Source organism: Bos javanicus, chromosome 19 (genome assembly GCF_032452875.1).
Source record: "Bos javanicus breed banteng chromosome 19, ARS-OSU_banteng_1.0, whole genome shotgun sequence".
NCBI lineage: Eukaryota > Metazoa > Chordata > Mammalia > Artiodactyla > Bovidae > Bos > Bos javanicus.
In genome coordinates this window covers 12,621,598-12,635,455 of record NC_083886.1, presented here as the reverse complement: position 1 = coordinate 12,635,455, position 13,858 = coordinate 12,621,598, and the positions used below count along the sequence as shown (strand labels likewise).

The window sequence follows — 13,858 nt, the reverse complement described above, 5'->3', positions numbered from 1 at the left end:
ATTCCATTTAGATGATGTACTTAGAATAGTGGACTTCCCTGGTGGCTCAGAGGTTAAAGCATCTGCCTGGAATGCGGTAGACCCAGGTTAGATCCCTGGTCTTAGATCCCTTGATTTAGAAAAGTCAAATTCATAAAAACAAAAAGTAGAATGGTGGTCACCAGGGGCTGGGAAGAGGGGGGAATTGAGAATTTTTATTTTATAATAGAATTCCAGTGTTGTTAAATGAAAAAGCTCTAGATATTGGTTACAAAACAAAACGAATATCCTTATAAAACTGAACTACACACTTAAAAACAGTTAACATGGTAAACTTTACGATGTGTTTTCTACCACAATTAAAATCAAAGTTTTTAAAAGTTGGGGGAAATATTAGAACAGAATCCAGCTGAACTAGCATTATTCTTACCTAATTATCATTTTCTAGTAACATTATAAGTTAAATGGGCTTTTGTGCACAAGATTGAGAACATAGACCCTATAATAACATTCTTTTGGAAAAATATGTTCAATTTATTAATAACTTCCCATATTTATGTAAGCCTCCAAAGAAAACAACTTGAAAATATGGATCATATATTTTTCTTTTGCTACTGCTAATAGCAATGTTTCTAAATAAGAGCATTCTAGCATTTTGGAAACCACAATTCATTGTTACATAGGAGTCTAGCATTCAAGACCCTCACCTACTAAATGCCAGTAAGTCCCACAAATAATCCTTAGTTGAAAACTATAGCTCTTTATAAAGAACTAGAATATTAGGTGCTCAAGTACCATTAAACATGTTGTTGTTGCTATTCAGTTGCTCAGTTGTGTCTGATTCTTTGCAACCCCATGGACTACAGCATGCCAGGCTTCCCTGTCCTTCACCATATTCCAGAGTTTACTCAAACTCATGTCCATTGGTGATGACATCCAACCATCTCATCTTCTGTCATCCCTTTCTCCTCCTGCTTTCAATCTTTCCCATCATCAGGGTCTTTTCTAATGAGTCAGCTCTTCACATGAGATTGCCAAAGTATTGGAGCTTCAGCATCAGTCTTCCCAATGAATATTCAGGACTGATTTCCTTTAGGATGGACTGGTTTGATCTCCTTGCAGTTCAAGGAATCTCAAGTGTCTTCTCCAACACCACAGTTCAAAAGCATCAATTCTTTGGCCCTCAGCCTTCTTTATGGTCCAACTCTCATATCCATACATGACTACTGGAAAAATCATAGCTGTGACTATACAGACCTTTGTCGGCAAAGTAATGTCTCTGTTTTTTAATATGCTGTCTAGGTTTGTCATTGTTTTTCTTCCAAGGAGCAGGCATCTTTAAATTTCATGGCAGCAGTCACCATCTGCAGTGATTTTGGAGCCCAAGAAAACAAAGTCTCTCACTGTTTCCATTGTTTCCCCATCTATTTGCCATGAAGTAATGGGGCCAGATACCATGATCTTCATTTTCTGAATGTTGAGTTTTAAGCCATCTTTTTCACTCTCCTCTTTCACTTTCATCAAGACTCTTTAGTTCCTCTTTGCTTTCTGCCAAAGGGTGGTGTCATCTGCATATCTGAGGCTACTGATACTTCTCCCAGCAATCTTGATTCCAGCTTATGATTCATCCAGGCTGGGATTTCGCATGATGTACCCTGTATATAAGTTAAATAAGCATGGTGACAATATATAGTCTTGACATACTCTCTTTCCCAATTCTGAACCAGTCCGTTGTTCCATGTCCAGTTCTAAGTGTTGCTTCTTGACCTGCATACAGATTTCTCAGGAGGCAGATAAAGTGGCCTGGTATTCCCATCTCTTTAAGAATTTTCCACAGTTTGTTGTGATCTAAACAAAGGCTTCAATGTAGTCAATGAAGCAGATGTTTTCTGGAATTCTCTTGCTTTATCTTTGATCCAGTGGATGTTAGCAATTTGATCTCTGGTTCCTCTGCCTTTTCTAAATCAAGCTTGAACATCTGGAAGTCCTCGGTTCATGTACTGGTAAAGCCTAGCTTGAAAGATTTTGAGCATTACCTTGCTAGCATGTGAGATGAGTGCAACTGTGCAGTAGTTTGAAAACTCTTTGGCATTGCCCTTCCTTGGGATTGGAATGAAAACTGACGTTTTCCAGTCCTGTGGCCACTGCTGAGTTTTCCAAATTTGCTGGCATTTTGAGGGCAGCACTTTAATAGCATCATCTTTTAGGATCTGAAATAGCTCAGCTGGAATTCCATCACCTCCACTAGCTTTGTTCACAGTGATGCTTTCTAAGGCCCACTTGACTTTGCACTCCAGGATGTCTGGCTGTAGGTGAGTGGTCACACCATCATGGTTATCCAGGTCATTAGGATCTTTTTGTATAGTTCTTCTGTGTATTCGTGCCACCTCTTCTCTTAATATCTTCTGCTTCTCTATGGCCATACCATTATGCATGTAGCTAACTACTTTCAATTACTTAATAAAAAGAAATAGAGGGCAGATTGACAAATGAAAAATTGAAACATCCTTAGGAAAATTTAAGTAACATTTACAGGGTATTGTTATAAAAAATTAAAATTTACGTCACAGGACTCACAAGAATACTTTTAATTCATTTCAGATATTCAAACATGTGCTGAAAATTTATTAACTAATACCAGCTATTAATCTAGGTGCAATGGAAAGATAAAGACATAAAAATTAGAATACAGTTACATCATACTCTAATGGAAAAAAGAATCACAAATAATTACACAATTAGAAATTACAGTAAAAAAAAAAAGGGTTGAATTTGTTTCCTTTTTAATTTTTATTAAAAAAATTTAAACTTAAATAAGGAAACTGCAATACAGTCTTTGCAAGCAAAGTACATATTTTTACTCACTGGGTTGAAGGAATACTATTTACCAGTAGTTCCTTTTGCTGACACTACCAAGTAGCTGACAAATTTTCTTTATTCTGAAACTGAAATGTTGACTTTCCTATCAGGATTTGTTTGCTAGTCCTTCAGTTACCTTTTAACTTGTTTGTAGATACTTATACTGAGGTAAAAAGACTAAGACTTCAAAAAAGAAAAAAAGAAACTAACCTGTGAGTTATTAATGACATGATTAGCCTCTAGTTGAATAGTAAATGTAACACCAAGTTCTGATGAAAAGGATTTCATTGGTGATAATGTCCCAGATGTCAAAACAATTGCCCAAACTTTGCCATTAATATCTGAAAAGGCCTACAAGGAAACAACATTAAATACACAAAATCAGTTTTTAAAAAGTCAAACAAATTTACTTAATTGTTGGTACTGAGCAAGAAGAATTCTTATTTACAGCATGATAAGCTTACCACAGCTGGATTTAAGCACCAAAAATTTAGCACACGAACTGCTGCTTTCTGCCGTAAACGTTTCTTATTTTTTGATAGAATCAACAACCCATGATCTGTAGTATCACTCTGATTTATCCAAGAGTAAGTCTGTTGAATAGCAACCTTATAATCATCTGCAAATCTAAATGAAAATAAAATGGCATTTAAGTGGCAGAACTTTAGATAACACCGTCCCCCACCAATAACCCATACCACTAAACTCAGTAATTCTGACAGAAAATAAATCATTAAACCTTAGGGTCAATCCACCCTTACAGAGTTTATGCATCATCTAACCATCCACCCTTTATCACTTCTCATCCCTATGTTCAGACATTATGTAAATCACAGCAAAGCCAGGATTAAAATCCAAGCCTCCTAACTCCTGCTTCAGAGCTCTCTATATCCTATGTTACATCATTAGTTATAAAATAGTTAACAGTATTATTGTTAAAAAAAAAAAAAAAACAACTAAAGAGTGGGTTAAACTTTTTTATTGCATTAGAAAACAGAAAGACAATTTCTACTGAAAGTTTAGGAAACTGAGTTTCAATTGCCTTTAAAATGTGATCTCAGTCTTCATCTATTTTTATTTATTTATTTATTTTTAATTGAAAGATTTACAATATTGTGCTGGTTTCTACCAAACATCAACATGAATCAGCCATAGGTTTACCTATGTCCCCTCCCACCTGAACATCCTTTTCATCTATTCTCAATGAAAGTACTAAACTATATGACCTCTGTAATCTGATACAGTTTATAAATTCTCTCCATAAGAGGCTATAAACCTAAGCTTAAACAGAATGAAATTTGGTATTCTCTACCATGTCCTCACAGTAATACTGACTGTTAATTTTACCCTCAGAGAGAAAGTCCAAGTCAGGAACCTTGTACTAGGTGGAGAGAATTTTATAAAAATACTGGGGGTGGGGGACACTTCCCAGGTGGTCCAGCGATTAAGACTCTGAGCTTCCAATGCAGGGGACGTGAGTTTGTTCCCTGGTTGGGGAACATGAATCCCACAGGCCATGGGGGAGTGGTCAAAAAAAAAAATTTCCTGGGAGCTAAAAATTACAAAACTCTCTTAGAAGAAAACATAGCAGAAATCTTCATGACATCATATTTGGCCATTGTAACTGGATACAAAAAGCATAAGCAACAAAAGAAAAAAAATCAATAAATTGGATTTCATTAATATTTAAAGACTTTTGTGCATCAAAGAATACTACGAAGAGAGTGAAAAGACTACACACAGAATAGGACAAAATATTTGTAAAGTATATATCTGAAACAGAATATGCAGAATAACTCTTACAACTCACAAACAACAAAATCCCCATTCAAAAATGGATGAAGGAGCTGAGCAGACACTTCTCCAGTGAAGATATAGAAATGGACAATAAGCTCATGAAAAGATGATCAACATCTCCAGTCATTAGTGAAGTGTAAATCAAAACCTCTTATACTCATTAAGATGGCTATTATAAAAAAAAAAAAAATAATAACAAGTACTGGCAAGGATGTGGAGAAATTGGGAACTCCTGTGCATCATTATGTGAATCTAGAATGTGCAGCTGCTATGAAACAGTACGGTGGCTCTTAAAAAAGTTAGATCAGAATTACCATAAATCCTGCAATTCTACTGCTGGGTATGTACCCAGAAATGAAAACAGAGACTCAAAACAGATACTAGTACATCAATGTTCACCGCAGCATGATTCACAATAAAAAGTAGAAACAATACAAATGTCTATCAATATAAAAATGGATAAGCAAAATATGGCATATACTCACAATAGAGTATTATTCAGCCATACAAATTGGAGAAGGCAGTGGCACCCCCACTCCAGTACTCTTGCCTGGAAAATCCCATGGACGGAGGAGCCTGGTAGGCTGTAGTCCGTGGGGTCGCTAAGAGTAGGGCCTGACTGAGCGACTTCACTTTCACTTTTCACTTTCATGCAATGGAGAAGGAAATGGCAACCCACTCCAGTGTTCTTGCCTGGAGAATCCCAGGGACGGGGGAGCCTGGTGGGCTGCCGTCTATGGGGTCGCACAGAGTCAGACATGACTGAAGCGACTTAGCTTCAGTTGTGTCCACTTTTCAGCAGCCATGAAAAGGAATGATGTATGTTATAACATGCATTAACCTTAAAAACATTATACTACATGATTCCACGTACAGGAGACACCAAAAGGGGCAAATCCATTAAGGTGAAAGTAGGACAGAGGTTACCAAAGGCTATGGTGCTAGAGAAACGGAAGACACTGTTTCCTGGGTATAGAGTTCCTGTTTGGGATGATGAAAAAGTTCTGGAAATTGACAGTGCACAACCATGTGACCATAGTTAATGCTATTAAAATGTACACTTAAAATGTTTAAACTGTTCCGTCTTACATTATATATACGTGCATGCATGCTAAGTTGCTTCAGTTGTGTCCAACCCCATGGACTATAGCCTTCCGGGCTACTCTGTCCATGGGAGTCTCCAGGCAAGAATACTGGAATAGGTTGCCATGCACTCCTCCAGGGGATCTTCCCAACCCAGGGATTGAACTCATGTCTCTTATATCTCCTGCATTGGCAGGCGGGTTCTTTACCACTAGCGCCACCTGCGAAGCCCTATATTGTGTGTGTGTGTGTGTGTGTGTGTGTGTGTGTGTGTGTAAGTCGTTTAGTTGTGTCCGACTCTGCGACCCCATGGACTGTAGTCCACCAGGCTACAGTGGACTCTGTCCATGGAATTCTCCAGGCAAGAATAGTAGAGTGGGTTGCCATTTCCTTCTCCAGGGGATCTTCCCGACTAAGAGATGGAACCCAGGTCTCCCACATTGAAGGCAGATTCTTCACCATCTGAGCCACCAGGATATTTTACCATTAAAAAAAAAAAGAAAAAAACTTAAAAAAACATTGGAGCCAGGTAGTACTATAACTTAAGGAGTAGTGTGTGGGAAGTTGACTGCTTTCACATTTTATTAAACAGGATTTATTAATAAGAGAGACTTTCTGACACTGGAAGAAACATATATAAATTATACTTAAATGAAGGCAAATTTAGTCTCAGAGGATTGTAAATTTAATGCTAAATTAATTAAATGTATTTATTTACTGGTTTCAATACTCATTTTCATTAACAAAAACTAACACCAGTTGACTGAGTCTGTGCCAGTAAGAGCGGTATTTATACCACTTGTGTATCATTATCTCATGTACTCACATAAAATTAGTAGCTAGCACCCAGTAAGGCTAATATTTTTAAGAGGAAGAATACAGACCAGATATCTTTACTTACCTGCTATTTTGCCTAAAAAGATAGTCAAGCACCATAAAAAGTCCTTTGAGCATTATTTGAGTTGAAGCACTAATAACAGGTATTTCTCTTGCCTCCTCTTTACCATGAATTGATGGGACTTTTTCTTCTCTTTGAAGGACAGCAGAAAAATGTCCCTGTAAAGAAATTGGCATGTTAAGTGTACTGGTTAGGGGTGGGGGAGGGAAAAGAGAGGAAAAGGAAAATTCTTAAAACTGTTAATAAAACCCAAATGAAATATAATTGAAATTTTAGTCAAACATTAATATGCAAGTACTAACAATGTATTCTGAATTCCCATATATTCTCAAATCCTCTTCAGAGACATTTAAATAAGAAGTTACACATTTAGAAAGTTCATTATTTCTTCGGGCAATTAGAGTTTTATTCAGTGCCCTTCAAAAGCAATGGGCTAAATAAAAATGTACAAAATGGTTTCTAAAAAGCTTAAAAATCTGATATGCCACCTAAATCCCTGAATTACCTCCAGGGAGTATGCCTATGCTAAGAATCATGACTACGTGACAAGCAAAATTTAAAAAAAAAAAAAAGCAAAGAAAGAATACATGCTAAATACAAAATGTATTTTAACTGGCTCATTAGTGATTACATGGCTTATAAGTTTAAATACAGACTGAAGTGTGGACATTAAGATATATTTCCCACACTGTGAAAGAGAAAACTCTGAATATTGAAACAATAAAAGATACTGGTGACAACTCTGATGTTTGACAATAAAACCTGTGCTCAATGGAAATAAAACGGGGAAATAGGATAAATAAGACATCCTAGGTAGCCCAGCAGTAAAGACCCGCCTGCTAATACAGGAGATGCAAGAGACTCAGGTTTGACCCCTGAGTCAGGAAGATTCCCTGGAGTAGGAAATGGCACCCCACTGAAGTGTTCTTGCCTGGAAAATTCCATGTGCAGAGGAACCTGATAGGCTACAATCCATGGGGTTGTAAAGAGTTGGACATGCCTGAGCAACTGAGCAATGCAATACAATCAATGAAAATAAAATGGGGAAATGGGATAAATAAAACAAAATTTCAATATCCAGATATATTGTGAAATAATACACATTTATTAAAAATAAAATTAGTCTCCACTGAACAAAACATTAAAGGATATGAAAAAACTTTTTTACTTTTATTTTTCCAGACTTTAAACTTTTTATTTTGTATTGGGGTATAGCTGATTAACAACACTGTGGCTGTTTCAGGTGACCAGCGAAGGGACTCAGCCATACATATATGTGTCTCCATTCTCCCCCAAAACCTGCCTCCCATCCAGGCTGGCACATAAAATTGAGCCGAGTTCCATGAGCTATACAATAGGTCCTTGCAAAAATATTTTTCAAAAATAAAGAACAAAAAAATAATATGAGCTTGAATAATTCAACAGTACAAATTATCAACAAAAGACAAGTACTAATTTGTTCTTTAAAAAAAAAAAAAAAATCAAGTTCTCTGAGAAACACCCTACATGAAAGCTACTATTCCTCTCCAACACTGGCAGACAACTGGCAATTTACTTCCTAAAGCTACGTAATTTCTGAACTCCTAACAATAAGGCACTGTAATAAAAATTAAAGGACTGAATGAAATTCTATCTACTGAACCATGAGACAACTCCAAAGCTACCTCTGGCTAGGTTATCTAAACAATGATAGCTAGGTTTATAGATAAATAGAAAACTAAGCAAATGGGGAAACACACACACTTACAGGTAATTATTACTTCATAGTAAAACTAGAATTGTATTAAAAATAAATTAAGCAAGTTACATGATATTACTATCATGAACTATGATAACACAGAATATGATGACATGCACAGTGAATATTACTATAATTATGCTGAGAAAATGGAGAGAGAAGAAAGGGGAAGAAGACGGGAGGAAAACGAAACAGAGAGGGAGGGACAGAGAGGAAAAGAGAGGAGGTGTGTGTGTGTGTGTTTCTGAAAGAGAGAGAGAAAGTGTGTGTGTAAAGGAGCTGAATCCTCACCATACTTAACGGGAATTCAATAGAGAATATCAAAACTTGAAAACTGAAAAGTAGCTGAATCTACATGTTACTTAGAAAATTGGGGTTAATTATGAGAGAAAGCCACTACAAGAATTAAAAGAGCCACTGAGAAGTAAAAATTGGGAGTGGGGCAGATGAATGCTTTTCTTGATAGTACTAATTGACTTTTTTAAAAATTTATTTATTTTATTTAATTGGAGGACAATCACTCCACAACACTGACTTTTAAATTATGTTCACACATTACTGTGGTAAAAATTAACTTATAAACAATTCAATAATCACAATGATGAATTTCTTGGGATCAAAGGAAATTTCCCTAATCTAATTTTAAAATAAGTAAAATTACTACATCTATGAAATGAGAAAAAATATTTGCAAATCATATATCCAATATGCTGTTCATATCCAGAACACAGAAAGGACTTAAACAATCAACAATAAAAGACAACTCAATTTCAGAAAGGGCAAAGGATTTGAATACAGATTTCTCCAAAGATATATTAATGGACAATAAGCAGCTGAAAAACTGTTTGCCATTATGAGTCATTAGGGAAAAGAAAAGAAAATCCTCTTGAGATATCACTGCATTCTTCCTACGAAGATTATAATAAAAGAGATATGAAAACAAGTGTTGGTGAGAATGCGGAAAAATCAGAATCCTTGTACATGGCTGATGGGATTGTAAAATGGTACAGCCCCTATGGAAAAGTTTGGCAGTTTCTTAAAAAGCTAAACACAGAGTTACTTTGTGGACCAAGAATTTTACTCCTAAGTATATACCAAACAGAACTGAAAATATATGTCTGCACAAAAATCTGTGTACTAATGGTCATAGTTGCATTGTTTACAACAGCCAAAAAGTAGAAACAACTGATAATGGATAAACAAAATACAGTACATTCATAAAGTGTAAAATTATTTGGAAATAAAAAGGGATGAAGTATTGATACATGCTACAACATAGACCCTGAGAACATCATGCAAAGTGAAAGAAGGCAGTCACAAGAACAGGTAGATTCACAGAAACACAAAGTGGATTACAGGTTTTCACGATCTGGGGTAAGAACAAATGGGAATGACTGCTAACGGGTATAAGATTTCTTTCTGAGGTGACAAATATATTCTGAAATGAGACAGCAATGATACTTTCATAATTCTGTGACTACAGGAAAAACCACTGAACTGTATATTCTAAAGGGTAAATTTTATGGCATGTGAATTATATCTCAAGTCAATTACCATTTATATATACTGATAAGAATCAGAAAAAGCAATTTTGAATTATAACATTTGAAAAAGAAATAGAAACTTTATAACTTCTCAGGAATAAATCTAACCAAAAGTAAATAAGACTTTTAAATTACAAAATTCTATTGAAAGATATATAGAGATAAAAAATGATTACAACTGTATCTTGTTCATGAATGAAAAACTTCATACTGTAATATGTCAATTCTTTCTAAATTAATATATAAATTTAATGCAATTACAGTCAAACTTCCAACTGATTTGTTCATAGACATTTATAAGCTCATTCTTATGGATTCATTTTGATATTTGGCAAAACTAATACAATTATGTAAAGTTTAAAAATAAAATAAAATAAAATTCAAATGGCAGAGTAATGCAACGTACAGCCAGGATCGTTTCAAAGGAAAATAAAATGAGGAGATACGCCTTATCACCATGTATCAGCATTTTTCTAATGCTACAGTAATTAACAAATCATATAACTTAGACAAACACGATCAAAGAACACAAAAGTCCAGAAATAAGCTTACACATATATAAAATCAGCTATGGGGCAGAAGTGGCATTACAAATCAGAGTGAAATAGATGGATTATTTAGTAAATGATGATGAGAAAATTCATTAAGGAAATAAAATGGATTCTGTGCCATACAACATAAACAAATATGACTCCCAGGTGGTTGAAAACATTTATTAAAAAAGAAAACTAACACTCTTAGAAGAAAAATGTCACAAAGGATAAGAACTAAAACTAAACTCAAGAAAACTAAACTAAAAGAAAAAACATGGATACATTTGAATGCACTAAAATTTTAAAACTTAAAAAGACACCATAAACAAGCCATAGACACAAGAATAATACATGCAGCACAATAAGCAACAAAGAATTAATATTTAGAATATATAAAGGAAACAGTCAAAAATATATACAAAGATCTATTTTCAAGGCTGTTCATATTAGAACCTTTTCTTATTGAAAGGAAACTGGCAACAACTTATATGTCAAATGCCAGATTAGTCAAATAATTTATAATATGTGCACTCACAAAAATGCTACAGTGCAACTAAAAATCATGTGAAAGAAATTTTATTAAAATAGGAAAGTACTCATAACATACTACTAAATGAGACGGTAAAAAAATTTCATCTCAAAAATTAACTTATGTTAAGCAAATACACACACAGAAGACAAGGTACACACAGACCTAAACGCTACTAATAATCATTTTTATGTTTACAAGTCTTTTTTTTTCCTTTGTACCTTTCTGTATTTTTCGAGTTTTTTTCCTTTGACGTACATTTTATTTGTATTTTTTTTATAGAGTGCACTAATCTTAAGTGTACCAGTCATTAAACACAAGTGCGCACACACACATATGCACACTTGTATAACTAAAACTAAATCAGGATTCAAAACATTCCTCAAAAAAAAAAAAAAATTCCTCAAACTCCAGAAAGTTCCCCTGTGTCCCTTCTCAGTCCGAACTACTCCTTATCCCTACACAGTGGTAACCAGTATTCTGATTTCTACTAGCATAATTATGTTTGTCCTTAAATTTCATAAAAATGAAATCATACGGTTTGTACTCTTTTGTGCTGGTTTCTCTTGTACAACATAATGTCTGTAAGATTCATTTACACAGTTGTGGAGGCAGTGGTTCATTTTTTTTTAAATTGCTGTGTAGTATTCTACTATATGAATATCTTACAATTTATTCAATCCATTTTACTATTGATATGAAAAATCTGTAGACTGCAAAAAGCTTATGCAAAAAAATGAAAAAGTATATGAAAAAATACTTATGGTATGTTGCACTTTAAAAGTTCAGATAAATACAATCAAATTAAAATATATTTTGAATACTCGTACACTATTGTAAAGCAACTTCACTCCAATAAAAAATATTAAAAAAAAAATACTCTTAGTCCAGAAGCTACTTCTGTTGGCAATAGTTTTTAACTGTTTTTGGTTCAAAAATCTCTTTAAAACTATATGAGGAGGGACTTACCTCACTATATGGTGGTCTAGTGGTTAAGAATCTGCCTTGCAATGCAAGGGACACTGGTTTGATCCCTGGTCAAGAAACTGAGGTCCCACATGTCACAGGGCAACTAAGATCACCTGCTGCAACTACTGAGCCCAAGCTCTACAACTAGAGCGTCCTCATGCTGCAACAAATGATCCTCCATGATGCAAGAAAGAAACATCCCATGTACCGCAACTAAGACCTGACACAGCCAAATTAAAAACAAAAAAAAAACCTATATTAGGGCACTTCCCTAGTGGTCTCGTGGTTAAGAATCCGCCTGCCAACGCAGGGGACACAGGTTCAATCCCTGGTCTACAAAGATTCCACAATCTTTGTGGGGAACTAAGCCCCTGAGCCACAACTACTGAGCCCGAGTGCTAGCTACTGAGCCCATGCACACTAGAGCCTGAGCTCCACAAGACAAGTCACCACAGTGAGAAGCCCACACACCTCACCTGGAGAGCAGCCCCCATTCCTCACCAGTAGAGAAACCCCATCTGCAGCAACAAAGACTCAATGCAGCCAAAAATACATTTTAAAAAAGTTACACTGCCTTAAAAAAATAAAAAATAAAAAAAACTAAGAGAAAAACTATAAAACTCTGATAAAAGAAATCAAAGATGATCTAAATAAATGGAGATGCTCCATGTTAAAGGATAAGAAACTCAATATTGTTAAAATGTCAGTTCTTCCCAGATTGATCTATAAATTCAATGCAGTCCAATAAAAAATCCCACCAAGATACTTCATGAATACTGACAAACTGATTCTTAAGCCAAAAGATCAGCCTCTGTGCACTGATGCCAAATTGAATCTTGGAGACAGTTTTAGGTAAAGTAGGAAAGAATAGTTCAACTGCTTTGCAGGCAAAAGAAACCCGGAAAAACTGTGTGTCCCAACTTGGGAGGATTTGGGGAGGAGTTTTATAGCAATAATTCAAGTTCTTGGTTGCTAACAAGATTAGCTTCAACAGTACGTGAAGCAGGAACTTCCAGGCTTCAACAATACATGAACTGTGAACTCACAGATGTTCAAGCTTGATTTAGAAAAGACAGAGGAACCAGAGATCAAATTGCCAACATCTGCTGGATCATGGAAAAAGCAAAAGAGTTCCAGAAAAACATCTACTTCTGCTTTATTGACTATGCCAAAGCCTTTGACTGTGTGGATCACAATAAACTGTGGAAAATTCTGAAAGAGATGGGAATACCAGATCACCTGACCTGCCTCTTGATAAATCTGTATGCAGGTCAAGAAGCAACAGTTAGAACTGGACATGGAACAACAGACTAGTTCCAAATCGGGAAAGGAGTATGTCAAGGCTGTATATTGTCACCCTGCTTATTTAACTTATATGCAGAATACATCATGTGAAATGCTGGACTGGATGAAGCATAAGCTGGAATCAAGATTGCTGGGAGAAATATCAGTAACCTCAGATACGCAGATGACACCACCCTTATGGCAGAAATTGATGAAGAGCTAAAGAGCCTCTTGAGGAAAGTGAAAGAAGTGAGTGAAAAAGTTGGCTTAAAGCTCAACATTCAGAAAACTAAGATCATGACATCTGGTCCCATCACTTCATGGCAAATAGATGGGGAAACAGTGAGAGTATTTTTATTTTCTTGGGCTCCAAAATCACTGCAGATGGTGACTGCAGCCATGAAATTAAACGACGCTTGCTCCTTGGAAGGAAAGTTATGACCATTCTAGACAGCATATTAAAAAGCAGAGATATTGCTTTGCCAACAAAGGCTCATCTAGTCAAATCTATGGTTTTTCCAGTAGTCATGTATGGTTGTGAGAGTTGGTCTATGAGGAAAGCTGAGTACTGAACAATTGATGCTTTTGAACTGTGGTGTTGGAGAAGACTCTTGAGAGTCTCTTAGACTGCAAGGAAATCAAACA

At 35.5% G+C, this 13,858-nt stretch overlaps 1 protein-coding gene across 3 annotated transcripts in view; it reads right to left on the bottom strand.

Moving 5' to 3' along the window:
• The window catches only part of BRIP1 (BRCA1 interacting helicase 1), a 182,294-nt gene that overhangs the window by 97,283 nt on the left and 71,153 nt on the right, over positions 1-13,858 (bottom strand). For all 3 annotated transcript variants that reach the window (XM_061390217.1, XM_061390216.1, XM_061390218.1), the window contains exons 11-13: positions 6,620-6,774; positions 3,303-3,465; positions 3,049-3,189 (exon numbers count right to left, since the gene is read on the bottom strand). In XM_061390217.1, coding sequence (XP_061246201.1) covers positions 3,049-3,189; positions 3,303-3,465; positions 6,620-6,774 — 459 coding nt within the window. The remainder of the gene's footprint in view (positions 1-3,048; positions 3,190-3,302; positions 3,466-6,619; positions 6,775-13,858) is intronic.